This window comes from Nyctereutes procyonoides, unplaced genomic scaffold (assembly GCF_905146905.1).
Source record: "Nyctereutes procyonoides isolate TBG_1078 unplaced genomic scaffold, NYPRO_anot_genome, whole genome shotgun sequence".
NCBI lineage: Eukaryota > Metazoa > Chordata > Mammalia > Carnivora > Canidae > Nyctereutes > Nyctereutes procyonoides.
In genome coordinates this window covers 43,694,256-43,710,523 of record NW_026575042.1, presented here as the reverse complement: position 1 = coordinate 43,710,523, position 16,268 = coordinate 43,694,256, and the positions used below count along the sequence as shown (strand labels likewise).

The 16,268-nt window shown below is 38.2% G+C and overlaps 1 protein-coding gene across 1 annotated transcript; it reads left to right on the top strand.

Moving 5' to 3' along the window:
- Positions 1-15,514: 15,514 nt before the first annotated feature.
- LOC129506970 (ATP synthase subunit d, mitochondrial-like) lies at positions 15,515-15,913 on the top strand (the record flags this gene model as incomplete). The annotated part of the gene is made up of 1 exon (XM_055321049.1): positions 15,515-15,913. A coding segment is annotated over one exon (399 nt), but the record flags the coding sequence as incomplete, so codon positions are not given.
- Positions 15,914-16,268: the final 355 nt, after the last annotated feature.

The window sequence follows — 16,268 nt, the reverse complement described above, 5'->3', positions numbered from 1 at the left end:
TTGTTCATTTATTTGTTTAAAGATATTTATTCATTCATTCATTCATTCATTCATGAGAGGTAGAGGGAGAAGCAGGCTCCATGCAAAGCCTGATGCAAGACTCGATCTCAGGAGCCCAGGATCCTGACCTAGCCAAAGGCAGACACAACCACTGAGTCACCCAGGTGCCTCTCCAATTATCATTTAATTTATCTATCTCTATATTCATCCATCCTTTTGTGCATTCATTCATTCGCATAACAACCTGCCATGTGACACAATGCTAGGAGATGCTAGTAAAGGAAATAGAAAGAAAAGAAAGAAAGAAAGAAAGAAAGAAAGAAAGAAAGAAAGAAAGAAAGAGAAAGGAAGGAAGAAAGAAAAAGAAAGAAAGAAAGAAAGAGAAAGAAGAAAGAAAGAAGAAAGAAAGAAAGAAAGAAAGAAAGAAAGAAAGAAAGAAAGAAAGAAAGAAAGAAAGGGATCCCTGGGTGGTGCAGCAGTTTAGCGCCTGCCCTTGGCCCAGGGTGTGATCCTGGAGACCAGGGATCGAATCCCACATCGGGCTCCGGGTGCATGGAGCCTGCTTCTCCCTCTGCCTGTGTCTCTGCCTCTCTCTCTCTCTCTCTCTCTCTCTCTCTCTGTGACTATCATAAATAAATTAAAGAAAGAAAAAAAAAGAAAGAAAGAAAGAAAGAAAGAAAGAGAAAGAAAGAAAGAAAGAAAGAAAGAAAGAAAGAAAGAAAGAAAGAAAGACAAGAAGCCCGGGTGGCTCAGCGGTTTAGCGCTGCCTTCAGCCCAGGGCGTGATCCTGGAGACCCAGGATCGAGTCCCACATTCTGCTCCCTGCATGGAGCCTGCTTCTCCCTCTGCCTGTGTCTCTGCCTCTCTCTCTTTCTCTCTCTCTCTCAAAGAAAGAAAGAAGAAAAGAAAAAGATTTAGTTAATGTTTCCTGCACTTTTCTCTTTAGAGTGAACTCCTTCATACTTCTACATGATCTAATTTAAAAATCAGTTACCTGATTTCTTAATGGATCTAGCTTGGATCTTGGACAGGTACAGAGAAGTAGAAGGACAGGACAGCAGTCTCCAGTTCTTCCACTCCCCACAGAATCCAAATATTGAGGCCTAGAAATTCACTAAGAAAGGCTCCCCTGATTACCACTGGAAAGAAATGTAGCCATGGTGGGATATAGGAGGGCAGATAAAGAGAGAAATTTGTTATTTCTAAATAAAATAGATCATATTTATACCATATATATAACACACTGTAATAGGTTTCTTAGAACAAAATGCATGAATCAAAAGGAGATTTTTGGAGGAACAGCATTTATGTATTTACTTAATTTTGTTAGAAAACATTTCCTCTATCAAAAACAGTTATCTTCACTGTCACCTTGGTGCTGCCCAAATGTGTTTTTAAAAAATAAAGCTATCTCCACATTTATTTTAATGATATCGATGAGTTTTATTATCGGTAACTAGGGAGATAAAAACTCGCTTATAAAAAATAAGTCATAGAGGGCTAAAACACATAAAAACACATAAGAGTGGGCTATCAGGACCAATCTGAACATGATAATTCTGCCAACTACATGTCCTATATGTATCAAAACATCAAAGAATTAAAAATTCTCTTAATGCTGGTTGGTTTTTTTTATTTTTATTTTTTAAGGTAAAGTGACTATCTTTTCTCCCCCCTTTATAACTTTTGTGAAAAACTCAAGACCGTTGTACATGGAGTCAAAAATATTGAATATACAGGAATGGAACCCAGTTTTCTGGGTAATTTAAAATATCTCTTTGACACTATTATTTATTAAAAGATCTCCAATGTTCTTTTTGTTCTTAAATATGTAATCATCAGAGCATCCAACTCTTGATTTTGGCTCAGGTCATGATCTCAGGGTTCTGGGATAGAGCCCTGCCTCCCGCTCTAAGTTCAGTGAGAAGTCTGCTGGAGAGTCTCTCCCTCTCTCTCTGCCCCTCCCTCCACTCATGCTATCTCTCTCTCCCTCTCTCTCTCTCTATCGCTCTCAAATAAATAAATATTTAAAGATTTATTTAAAATATAAGTCTATAAGTATATATTTATATATATATACTTATATTTAAATAAATAAATCTTTAAAATGTGTGTGTGTGTATGTATTTATTCAATTAATAGTTAGTGACTGGAGGTTCTGTGTATGGTAGCATAGCACTTACTAAGGTGACCACAGCAGTGTTGAGGATAATATTGTTAAGTCTCACATTCACAACTACCCATACGCACTCACAAATTTGACTGTATAATTCCAGTTTTGTCCATTTTTGTCATTGTAGAGACACAGCCCAAAGTATATTTGTTTCTGATGAATGCTTATGTTTTTTCCTGACGTAATGAGATGGAAGTAATAGAAGTAGCATTCACAGGAGTAGGTGGTCAACGTTGTCAGCTTGGCATTCAAAAAGTTATCTGTCCTGCATATACTATATATAAACATACATACAAGTATATAGTGATACATATGTATGTAAATGTATGCAACTGTTACCATCACTCTTTTACCACCAATAACAATGGCAGAAAATGTTGATTGTTTACAGTAAACTACTTGTTTTATTCTTTATTTAAGTGTTTCTAGACAGTCTCCTATTCTCACCCCCCCACACACACACACATACACACATCCATCAACGTCTTTTCATTAAAAAAAGGAAGAAGAAGACATTCGCTGTTCAAACTATACAAGTTAATCTCTGGACAAAGGTAGTTCCCTGGGAAATGTGAGTTTTACCACAGTGACATTGTCACAAGAATAACACAAGAGATTAATCTTCTACACATACAAACATAAAATCACAAACATGCACATGTACCAGAAATACCTGTATGTGAAAGATACAGATAATTTACACAGGCATTCCCTACTTTTCTTCTGACACTCCTGACATATCCAGTAACTTCCTCCCTGGACTCTGAAAATCAAGTCCTATAAATCAAATAGCATAGACTTGAGACCTGATTTCCTTTTTTTCTATGAGACAGCCAGCCTCCCTCTATGGAAGCTGTTCTTAGGTCTTGTACTACAGTACAGCTCTGTTGAAAAATTGCGCTGGCTCGCCAAATATCTTAATGACTTTTCTCTCAGCAGTTGGTAATGGTGAAATGTTATTCTAGTAACCATAATGTCTCTCATAAAACAATTGCATACAATATGTACTGTACTTCTATTTTAGTGAGCTCTTCTGTCAGAATAGCAGTCCCAGTAACCATTTAGCATTTCCTAGCAAAGTGCTTACCAGTCCTTCAAGTGTAATATTGCAGAAAGAGTGAAGAAATGCGTGATTAAAAACATTCACTGAGAGTGGACCATTTAACGCAACCCGATGCTGCAAAATAAACCAGCCTTCACATATGTAGGCGCTCATCATATAAATGACAGTTCTATGTGGTCATTTAATTTTACGATCTCAATTCTCGCATATATTGCTCACATAAATATAGTGTTCTCCTGCAGGGAGGTCTGCTGGGTGTTATAAAATCAGTGAGACCTCAATGGGTTCAAATGGACATCTTTTATAATTATTGCTATAAAATTTCTTGACAATGCACTTTGTTGTCCAATGGCTAAAGAAAATGATTTTCCAAAAGAATGGGTTTCAACAAAGAGAGTAACATACCCTGGGAATCTGTTCCTGTATTCACCCATACTTAAATTACCGTGGTTACTCTCACCTATTGGAGGCCGTCTTGCTCTTCGGAATAAAGTCTTACCATGTGGATTCCAGTTAGAGGTGGGCCAGGTTTGAATCGTTTTCTGGTTTCGTGAGGCAGTATGCAATATCCGAAGGGAAGGATTAATTTACTGTTAAGTGCAATTAAAATCTATTTACAGGGAACTTTGTCAAGTACTTGGAAAGATAAAGAAGGGTAGAGAGAAAAGTTCCATGAACTCAGGATTAGAGTAGTTTGGAGAAAAGACACATCAGCACTGGAAAATGGTTCTGATAGTACTATGCATTGCTTGAAGGACTCTATTACTTTTTCTGACTTCTTCGGGGTCATATAAAGGAGTGAATATGGTAGATTTTTCTCTGCAACGTATTGGGATATTTTGATTCTTTTTTTGGTATTTCCTCTGGGATAATACATTATAATTATTATTGTCACTTTGTGTGACAAGTGTTTAATGGCATACTACTGGATCTGGGTATTTGTTCCTACAGTTGTCCTGTAACTACTATAGCAAACTTATTGCCCAAATGTCCATTTAGAAATCCAATGAAACGTTTCCTATTTATTGTGGAAAAGGAAACGAATTGCTTAATATGTTTTTAAATGTAAAACCTTAATGAGTAGTCACATTCCTTGAATTAAAAAGAAGGAAAGTGAGTATGAGTCATGATTTTTCCCTTATGGCGAATGCCGAAGTGCAGAGCAGTAGCACAGGTGGAGAAAGCATATCTTGAGGACACTGAGGTTTATTTTTCCATAGGCCATTTCTATGACCACCTGTAGGGCCCATTTGTCTTTTGCTTCTACCGATTTCGGTGTTAGTCTGGCAGCAGCACTAATGGTAGGATAAAGAGTGAGCTCTCTCACTCTCACTTCTGAAGCGTAGGCATTGTTCCACCTTCACATGCAGGGGTTTGGGGGTGTGTATCAGAAGATAAACCAAACAGGGTTTCCTCTCATCTCAGAGTTTGGTACAAACAGGACACATAACCAAGTTCAGTTATGAAAATCCTAGGCCAGGAGGTTTCAGATCATTTTATAAGACAACTGGAAAAACAAAACCAAAAATAAAAGCAGAAAATAATGCTGGTTTGGAAACTGATTTTACAGTTGTGAGGGTAAGGACCTCTGTTCCTCTCATCTCATCACCCAGTGGGACCAGTGACTGAAGTTTCCATGTGGAAAAGAACAGAAATAAACCAGAGGCAATGAAAGACCAGATCTCAGATCACCATTTGAACCCTCCAGATAAACCTCACTAAAGTAAACTTGCTCCAGAAGATTTTAACTAAAGTAAGTTGAGCTGAGTTTGCTGACGTTTGCTATTGAGAGAGCCCTGAATAATCCATATGTTTCTTTCTTTAATTTTGTCATGAAATCGTTAATTATCACTCTTTTATTTTTTGCCTAAGGTCATTCAGGTTCAGTTTTAGTCACTTATAATCAAAATAATATGAATAAACTCTTCTTTGCTGGAAGCAGATTCTATTTTGATCTTTACTTCTCTTGTGTCAAAGCTATCAACTTATTCTTTCATTTAATTATATAATTGTACTGATACAACTGATACTTGAGTGTCTTCCATGTGACAGACACTATTGGTGCAACAATAAAAGCTCATAGTCTCTGTCTTCTTGAGGTAGAAAGTCTAATGACAGAGAACATCATTAAAGAAGCAGTTAGAATAATGGTATGAGGGGGAAGGCATACCAAGTTTTTATAAGGACCTAAAGGAAAACCAAGCCCTCACCTAGGAAGTCCAGAAAGGTCTCCTGGGTGAGGGAGCGTCAAACCTGAGGTTTGAGAGATAAGTTGGATAAATCTAGAAAGGCTGAGGGCAAGATAAAGAGGAGGAGAATTAGAAAGTCCAAATTCCAGAGAAAGCATGATGACTTCAGGAATCACAGCTAATTGTTTATGAAACAAAGAATGAAAATTTGGAGAGTCTGTGTCTGGCCTAGTCATTATAAAAAAGGAAGGCATCTGTGAGTTTAATATGAGGAAGAGTGATTCATTGCAGTCAACCATATCCTAGAAAACAGAAGGGTAAGGGAACCTCTTTTTAAATTAAAAAAAATGTATTTAAATAATTTCCACACCCAACCTGGGGCCCAAACTCACAACCCCAAGATCAAGGGTAGGAGTTGCACACTGTAAAAACTGAGCCAGCCATGTACCCCAGGGGTGAGGGAACTTCTTAAACATTGCTGTTTTCCAGGATCACAAGGCTCAGGTAAAGTTTAATATGGTCAGGATTTAGAAAGACCACTTTGACTACACCATGGAAAATAATTTGAGAGGACAGGAGACCACAGAAAGTGTACAGTACTTCAAATGCAATTGCTCTAGAACAAGGTAGAGACACTAGGCACATGGGGAAGCAAATAGACTGAAAGATTTCAAGATTCAGAAAAAATAGTCTTAAAATTTGAATCTGGGTGGTGAGTAGGACACTTAAATCTTACATCACGAGGTAATCCCATTAGCTGAAATTTCCTTCTTGAATTCCTCAGTGGTCTTTTTGATTTTTCAATCTGCAAGAGGTCCTCTGAAACCACTGTTTTCCAAACAGGTTTTAATCTATGGGTGTAATTATTTTTATTTTCAGAAAATGTGCCTTCTATGTCATCTTCAAATATTTTTGTCTATTTAATTGTTCTTCTTTTCACTGCAGAAGTCATACATGCCCTGAAGGTACTTTGACTCCTCCCTGGAGTTATTTTGTCTCTAGTGCTTTGCAATTGTGTCCTTCTCCTTTTTATATAGATCTTTGTTTCATTTCCTGTGTGTGCTTCAGCATGCTCATCCTTTCTGACTTAGCATCAGGATGATGTTAGGCTCTGCCTCTGGGTTTGAGGGGGAAGAAGTCTTCTTGGACCTTGAGTCTAGGACAGATGCTACAAGTACTGCCAGCCAGTTTTATCATCCAGAATAGCATAAGCCTCTACAAAGAAGATCCCGGTATGTACAGCTGCCTCAAGAAATGCATGAATGAAGAATGATTAATAGTGAGGCTTCTAAGCAGACACTATCTAATGGGGCCCAATTTTTACCATTATTCTTATGCCCAACATGCTGGTCCAACACAGAAAAGTGCTTTATAACAAATCTTAGAAACATATTATGTCGATGATTAATGCAAAAGCTTCTGCTTCATCAACAATTATCCAAGTCATTAATTTCCCTGATTTGACAAAAGAATAAGATGTAAATCAGATATTTAACTAAAGCATGCCTTTTTTTTTTCCATAACAGAACTCTTCTACTATGAATACATCCAATATTTCCCTTTGCTTGGATCATTTTGATAAAGATCCCATCAATCTCTTCCTATTCTGATGTCTCTTTTAATTGCTCTAAATATTGGGAATTGGGTCTTACATGACTAATTATAGAATTTTATATCCTTTCTATACTTGAGAATAAAAGTAATTTTTTTCATCTAAGAAAAGTATTTTTTTTCTGGCACATATCATTCGCTTGATTTTTATGTGGGTTTTTAGTCTTCCCATGCTTCTGCAATATTGGCTTAGGTTGGCTTCTCCAGGAACAGACTCTGAGACAGGGATTCACACGAAATTCCAGCCTTTCCAGTCTTTTCCGTGTTGTGGCTGAGTATGTTCCTCAGCACTTACTCAGGGTTTGGGTTCTTGCATGAATGAAGAAGTTGTCTGAGAGGGACGCCTGGGTGGCTCAGCGGTTGAGCATCTGCCTTCGGCTCAGGCGTGATCCTGGGATCTGGGATCAAGTCCACATCAGGCTCCTAGGAGGAAGCCTGCTTCTCCCACTGCCTGTGTCTCTGCCTCTCCCTCTCTTTCTCTGTGTCTCTCGTGAATAAATAAATAAAATCTAAAAAAAAAAAAAAAAAAAGAAGCTGTCTGAGAACAGTGAGTGCTGAGGGAGGAATGTCAGTACAATGATGGGGAGTGCTGTGAGCCACCAGTTGTGCCCCTCAGATTCACCCATGCTTCACTTTAATTTTACTATGTTTGATCACTGATTCTTTAAGATAATGGCCTGTTGTTTCAAAAATAAAATATCCTTTAAAATGAGAGAAAATGAAGACAAAAATGGGGTTTTGATTTTGGCTATTGGTCTCTAGGTCATAATTTGTAAGCCATACCCTTTATCTTACTCTTTAACAATCTATCCAATCTTTGTTCCCCTCACTCTTAGCCAGCGTTTCTGGTGGTCTAGGTTGTTTGCCCAGTGGATAAGCCAAGCCTTCATTCTTTAGGGGTATACTAGTTATATTCCCATTTTTTAAAAAAGATTTTATTTATTTATTCATGAGAGGCACACACAGAGAGAGAAGCAGAGCCACAGGCAGAGGGAGAAGTAGGCTCCCTGTAAGGAACCCAATGTGGGACTCCATCCCAGATCCTGGGATCATGCCCTGATCCAAAGATAGATGCTTAACTGCTGAGCCACCCCCAGTGTCCTTATAGTCCCATGTTTAACCATGATTAATATGGTTATTAATTTAAGTTATTACCAGGCACTGGAACACTAAACATATGCCTTCTTGCCCCCTTTACGTAACACCAACCTACTTCCTCATGGTAGAGTCAATTATTCTCATAGTACAGTAATATTTTTTTTTGCCTGCTTGTCTACCTGCTTGAGGACCCTAAAATGACCAGATGAAGGGTATAGCTTTATATTTAGTGGAACCCTACTGTATCTCTTGGGGAAAATTTTTCCCACTTTGGGAACCAGGAATTCTAATACTGCAGTACCTAAAATTTTAGGGACAGAAAGTACACTTTACCCAAATAGTCACTGAGAATCAAGAAGAACCACTGCTACCCCCACCCTTTGATTCTCAGATCATCGTATTTTAACTGTCTGAGACACAACACCATATAATAACCATTAGTTGGAATCATGTCTCACACTTTGAAAAATAGCATCCCAAACTTGCAGATGCCTCAGCTGAGACTTTAAGAACTTATCATGTGGTATATGGTTGAGTCAGTGGGTCCTGTGGTCCTTTATGCATTACCTCACCCTGGATCCAGAGCTATCTCATTGAGATTAGGCAGGTAGATCCAGTTAGTAGGTAGATACTCTGCAAGATCTCAAATATGATGCTAGAGAGTAAGGGAAGGAAAACCCGTAGCCAAAATATATATTTGTCCTAGTAAGGATGAACCACTGTTACCTCTTGAGAGGAAGGAGTCCAGTGTAATCAACTGCTATCAAGTGGCTGCTTGTTTTCTTCAGGGAAGCTCATGCATATGTACGTACTTCGTGCTCTGAGTTGATCACTATTGCTTACAATATTCACCAACCACAGTAGCTACATTAGCCTTGGTGACAGGAAGCTTAGGATATGGGACTGATGCACAGTCTCCTCTCTTATCACCATGACTCTTCTCTTTTTAAGCCCACTGAACAAGCGTTGGTGTGACCAAGGACCAAGTCTGACTCACATCTACTATCCAGCTCATTCTGTCCTCCTAGTTTTAAGAGGTTCCTTTGTTATGGATGCCTTCTGAGACATAAAAATCTGTAGACTTTGTGCCCACTCCAGTTGGTTCTACCATAAACCCCTTTCTCTGATTCCTTGGTATCCAATAATCCCAGCTCCATCTATCTAACTCCCTGCCCAACAAATCAAGACATTTTCTGTTTCCCAGGAATCTATGTATATCCTTGTGTCAGACCACTTTTCCTTACCAAAAGAGTTAATTATTAAGTATATTGCTAGAGGATTTTCCCTCACCACTGTACATTAGGCCACCCATGTGTAGGACTGTAGTCAACAGATATCTATTTTTAGTTTCTACGAATATACTGAGTTTACTCATCTGTGAACTCTTCTCTCAACTGGTCGTAGAAAATCCTCCCTACCATGAAGCCACAGGAGTGATCTGAAGGAGAAGAATCAGAGCTACAGAGGTAAATGGCAGGAGGTATGGGTCATCTGTCCAAGAAACTTATGATCCACAGGCCTGGTGGAGTCTGACCTCATCCTCCTATAGCAAGTATAATGCTTTGCCACTTGGTCATTCTGTGACCTAACCTCATTAACTCTGCCATTCTGAAAATGTGCCCTTACTGCAGACCCCATGTTTTCTTCTGGAGCTTAGTAAACATAATTACTGCAGGTGCTGTGGGGGCAGCAGCAAGAACCTTGAGCTCACACCATGAGCCCTCCTTATGGTTATATGTCTCCCTATTATCTCCTGTGCTCCCAGAGAGACCTCTGGCTGAGGTACACCAAGGCAGCTTCTCTTCTTCTTACCTTCCTTATATTCTCCCTACCTTCTTCTTAAGGAGAATCTAGATCCGAGGCCCAAGTTTGCAAGCAAGAGAATGTGTAGGCCTGGGTAGGGAAAAAGACCAAGATTAGGCCTGGCTCTTATCTCCAAGAGAGTAGAGACTTCGCCCTCTTCTTTCCCATTAAGGGAGCCAATCCAATTGGGTGACCCCAAGACCTGGTTCTCATAGTAGGAGAAAGAGATGGAGGGAAGGGTGCATGGACAGAGTCCCAGTTGCACTCTTACCAGAATGATCTATGTCTGTGTCTGCTTGTGGAGGTCATTTTTGCATTGTCTCTCTTCCTGGAAGTCCATTTTATATAATAAAATGATATTTCTATTAATATAAACAATGCTCTATTGTGAAGTAAAATACTTTTTTTGCAATTTTTAAGTTTATGTTGCTATTCATCTATCACTATTATCCTATTACATAAGCAAAAAAAAATTCTTAAAAGAAAATTCTATATTTTAGTACCTTTAATGGCACATTTTTCCTGCTCTTTGACAGGGGCCCACATTTTCATTTTGCACAGATTTCTGAAAATTATGAGAACTTCTTGATAAAATTCAAAGAGCCAGAGAGGGGAGGGAGAAACTGAGGGAAAAGAAGAGAGAATAATGGGGGGAGGGAGAAAAGAAACTGCCACATTAAAGACTAGCGTAATTGTAAAAAATACGTATCATCTATGGAGATTTTTGTGACACTTGTAAAACAAGTTAATCACAATGTCAAAGTTAATTATTGCTAATAACAGTGGTCATCACTTTGTGGCCTTTGAGGGTGATTCTGTTAAATATCAAAGGCGCTCTGTGTGTTTGTCCATTTGTATTCAACGAAGGTTTGATTTTGATACCATTTATCTGACACTTTTATTAATTGCTTAACTTTCCAGAGGTTGGAGCCAAATGTATTTGCCTTGGAAGCAATTGAAACAAAGTGTTCACTAACCATAGAAATTATGCATCATGCTCTGCATTATTATTAGGGCTACCAAGAAAAGCTTTATTTATGCAAGAATATAGTTGGAAGAAAAGTGAAAGTCAATTGCATTTTTTAAAATGGAAACAAGCCAAGTGTAATCAATTATACTTGGACATTTTGTGAAAGCAATTCTTTCTGTTGTATTAATAATAGGTGTACCAGAGGAAAAGGACTGCCAGTCAGGGAGATGTAGAAAGTACGGTGAATAAGCTGAAGGGAACGTTATGAGCTGCACAGTGGCTAAGAGGGAAGTGTGGGTGTTAACTCCCCAATAATTTTCAAAGAAGAGGAGGAAAGGTGGTGGAGTAAACGCCAATTCAGTTAGAACCTATTCCAACTCTTTGAGGAACAAGATAGAGTTCGTTTTTTATCTTTGTGGTTCGAGATACAGAAGTGAAGTCCTTTTACTCTTTTTCTCTTCTTATGATTTTTCTCTCTTTGGATTCCTTTCACATGTTTTTATTAAGCAGGGATCTTCTGGCAGCATGTCTCATTTTCCTTGTTTCTTCTGCCCAACTGGCTTCTGTATTTCTTTGAAACTCTTGTAGTGGAATTTGATCTGTTTTCACTACTGTTTGAGGAAAACTCTCTCTACCATTGGTTCAAATGATTCGGGGCATGCAGTTAACTGGCAACAGATTAACAAGAGAAAAGAGAAAATGTATTCATACACATATGAGTGCACAAAAGAATTGGCTCCTTGAATAGCTAGAGATAGGAATTTATATACCCACTTCATAGGGGAAAGGGTGCAGAGAGGCAAGGCTTCTATAGAAAGAATAAATGAGATTAATGGGAGAATGATAAATGGGTTTTTAGGGAAACAAATGGAAAGTAATAATAATGTTTGCTTGAAATTTCTCACCTCAACACCAGTGGTCTGGCTCTTTACTGGCTGTGAAACTGCTCCAGAAAGGGGACTTACCACAGCCTCATTCCCTAAAGTTTCTCTCTTTAGTCAGATAAGGGAAGCTCTAAGGTGGCTTTTCAAATCTTTTCACATCTATTGCATCTCAAATCTCTTCAGTTTAAAATCATCTTCATACCAATTCTGAAGGTCTTGGTAGATCCCCATACTACCAAAGACAAAGAAAAAGCTTAAGGCAAGAGGAGATTGGAGAATGCTCTGACCAAGGATCCTGTTGACTTAGCAGGTGGCTATAAGGACTTTTCAGATGCTGGAGAGCAGCAGAGTATGACACCCCAAATATGCCAGTTTGGTCTACTGGTTATTTTGAACTGTAGTCACTTCAAAAACACCAAAATGCAAGGAGAGGCTTTCTCTGAACTTTCCTTATTTGCCTAAAGACAGGTGCTCCAAAAAGGAACTCACCTGTTACAGATCCCTTCCAAAGAGGTTCATCAACCAGGCAAGATTGACTTTTCTCACCGGAGAGGAGAGGAGACCCAAACTTTGTCATAAACTATCCATATTCCTATCTATTCTTGTAAGGACCCCCTCATCTTTCCTAAAATAATTTACTCTCCATTAAGAGGCCCGCATCTCTCCCTCCCCTTTTTCTATTAAAATGGTATTTAATTTTCAATTCTAAGCCTCCTTGGGAAGTTTTTCACTTTTTCCATTGGTATTTTCAATGTATACATGAAGCATATATGTCAAAATTCAATTTGTTTTTCTTTTACTAATCTTTTATTGCTGGTGTCTCAACTAAGAATTAAGAAGGGTAGAGGGAAATTTTTCCTCCCCTGCAATGTGTTGGGGTAGTAAAGAGAGAAGTGAACTCAAATAGATAGAAGTGTTCTGGAAAAAGAGAACTAACCAGTCAACCACATACACAAACAAAAAAAGCAAGACTCTCCCCTAATAAAAGTATACTTCTTTTTCAATTTATGATGGATTATATCCAGATAAATTCATTGTAAGTTAAAAATATCTTAAGTCAAATGCATTTAATGCATCTAATCAACCAAAGATCATAGCTTAGCCTAGCCAATGTTTAATGTATTCAGAATAGTTGCATTAGCTTACAGCTGGGCAAAATCATCTAACACAAAGCCTATTTTAAAATAGAGTGTTGACTATCTCATGTAATTTATCAGATACCGTAGTGAAAATGAAAAGCAGAATAGTTATATGGGTACAGAATGGTTGCAAGTGTATTGGTTGTTCATCCTCATGATCACTTGGCTGCCTGGGAGCTCACTGCCCAGCATCATGGGACAGTATGGGCATCAGTAGCCCAGAAAATATCAAAACTCAATGTGCAGCTTACCCTGAATACATACCACTTTCACACCATCATAAAGTCAAAAAAATTGTGAGTCCTAGGAGAGTGTGGGTGGCTCAGTCAGTTAAGCTTCTGGCTTTGGCTGGGGTCATGATCTCAGGGTCCTGGGATGGAGTCACTGTTCCCTGCTCATTGGGGTGTCTGCTTTTCTCTCCCTCTGCCCTTCCCTCAACTTGTGCTTCCCCTTTCTCTCAAATAAATAAAATCTTTAAAAAATATCATGAGTCCCAGATTGCCCTTATTTGTGTCATTTCCTCTGTTTCTGTCTTGTATATCTTTTTTTTTTGTCTTGTATATCTATAGAAGAACACAGTCTGCCGAAAACAGATAGATCTGCCTTCAAAGACCTACTGAAAATTTTGTATCATTTCACCTTTTATTGTTCTCGGTGTTAAGACTGATGGCTTAAAAAAAAAAGATTTTATTTATTTATTCATGAGAGACACATACACAGAGAGAGAGGTAGAGACACAGGCCAAGGGAGAAGCAGGCTAGGGAGCCCGATGTGGGATTCGATCCCCGATCCCACTATCACACCCTGGGCCAAAGGCAGACGCTCAACCGCTGAGCCACACAGGCGTCCCAAGACTGATTGCTTTTTGCAGAAGCTAATTAGTATATTGATAAATGGTACAAACCAACCTTGTAAATAGTGATGCTCCCAGGTACATACTAATTTATGCAAGGTGAAAATTCAATAGCCTGATCTGTCCTGATTTTCATACATCTCAAAGGAGGGTGATATTATGGATTGATCTGCATCCCCCAAAAAGTTATGCTGAAATCATAACTATCAGTATCTGTGAATGTGACTTTATTTGGAAATAGGGTTTTTGCAAATACACTCAAAATAAAATGAGGTCATAGTGGATTAGACCACCATCAATCTGACTGGTGTCAGAAAAAAAGAAACACAGAAGAGCTCTGGCTATGTCAAGATAGAGGCAGAGATTGGAATTATACTGTCACATGCTAAGAAATGCCTGGGACTACTAGAAACTGGAAGAGACAAGGAAGGAATTTCTCTTAGAGGCTTCAGAGGAAGCAGAGCCCTACCAACACCTTTTCAGGTGTTGATGAAGATTCACTCGAAGAATCTTTCAGGTGAAGATTTCAGACTTCTAGCCTCCAGAAGTGTAAGAATAACTCTGTGTTGATTTAAGCCATCTGATTTGTGCTATTTTGTTATAGCAGCCCTAGGAAACTACAGGTGATAAAACACTTTTCTTTCTTAGGGGGCAGTATCTGTTTCACCTGGCTGAAGCATCCTTGTTTTCAGGAATCTGAGTAAGTTTCTCAACTTTTCTTTTCCAGACTGAGTTCCTCACACTTGAAAGCACCGTTGGTTCTTTTATAGACCTGGGTGAGATGTATTTTAATTTAGATATGAGTCCCCTGTTGTTCTTTCTCAGCTGGTATAAAAAGTCAATTACATTGTGTGTACTAAGTATTTCACAAAAGGCTCTCTGAATAAAATCTAATGCAAAAAAGATTTGAAGAGAAGTTATACACAAATTCAAATTCATTTAGTTCATTTCCCCTTCAGATTTACTGATGCAACTTTAAACACTTACTTGCACCTTGATTTTAGCAAAATAAATATTGGAAATATTTGTTTTAGGATCAAAATAATAATGTTAGATGCAAATAGGTTTTATTTTAAAACACTGTGCAGTACCTAGTCGGCACCTAGTAGGGTGCTGTATTGTGTTAAAATAAGGAATTTTTGAAGCAAAAAATGAAGTAAAACTGGAGTTTTGACTATTTGCACACAAATGCAATGTACAGTCTAAAAACATCCCATCATATGCTTGAGAAGGCATGGTCTTTTTGTTGATGAACACAGAATACAAATGTAAAATAGTTTAAAATAAAGTCTCTGTTAGGATAAGAGAGTTATTTTGGCACAGCCCAGGCCCCTAGTATTTTTATATTCCTAACCATTTTTTCCAATAGAAAGCACAGGACACATAATAAATGACACCACAGGGATGGAATTAGCAAACTTTATAGAAAATTTTATAGAACAAATTACCTGGTTCCTTAAATGAACAAATAATAAATAAATTTCATTCATAGGTGCACACACACATGAGAGAAAGAGAGAGAAAGATGGAGATGTAGGTAGAACTATGAATTATAAGAATTCTGAGAAATATATCAACCAATACTAAAGTGTAGATTTATTTGGATCCTGATTTGAACACATGAATCTGTAAAAAAAGTGTTTATGACACAATAATATATTTAATTAAAAAATTAATGTCAGGTGGGCCGCTGGGGTCGGTGAAGGATCTCAAGATGGCTGGGCGAAACTTGCTCTAAAAACCATTGACTGGGTAGCTTTTGGGGAGATCATACCCCGAAACCAGAAGGCCATTGCCAACTCCCTGAAATCCTGGAATGAGGTGCTTACCTCTAGGTTGGCTACTCTTCCTGACAAACCACCTGCTATCGACTGGGCTTACTACCAGGCCAATGTGGCACAGGCTGGCTTGGTAGATGATTTTGAGAAGAAGTTTAATGCCCTGAAGAAGGTTCCTGTGCCAGAGGATAAATACACTGTCCAGGTGGATGCTGAGGAAAAAGAAGATGTGAAAAGCTGTGCTGAGTTTTTGTCCCTCTCAAAGGCCAAGATTGAAGAATATGAAAAAGAGCTGGAGAAGATGAAGAACATAATTCCATTTGATCAGATGACCATTGAGGACCTGACCTGAATGAAGTTCAGATTCCAAATTAGACAAATTAGACAGAAACCAAATTAGACAAATTAGTATCCCTATTGGCCTCACAAGCCAATAGAAAATTTATAAACTTGAGTTGAGGAGAAAGCCCTGGCTCTCATATTACAAACATTGGACATTAAAAATAATGATATGGAAAAAAAATTAATGTCAAATTTTGGGCCTTACTACAGTATTGTAATTACATTTAAAAAAAACCCCTATTACCCATATTAAAGATATGCTGAAGTTATTACAGAGAAAATTATATATCTGGTATTTAATTCCAAATACCAATGGGGGTAGAAGAGAAATAGATTGTTATATAGATGAGATGACATTAGTAATA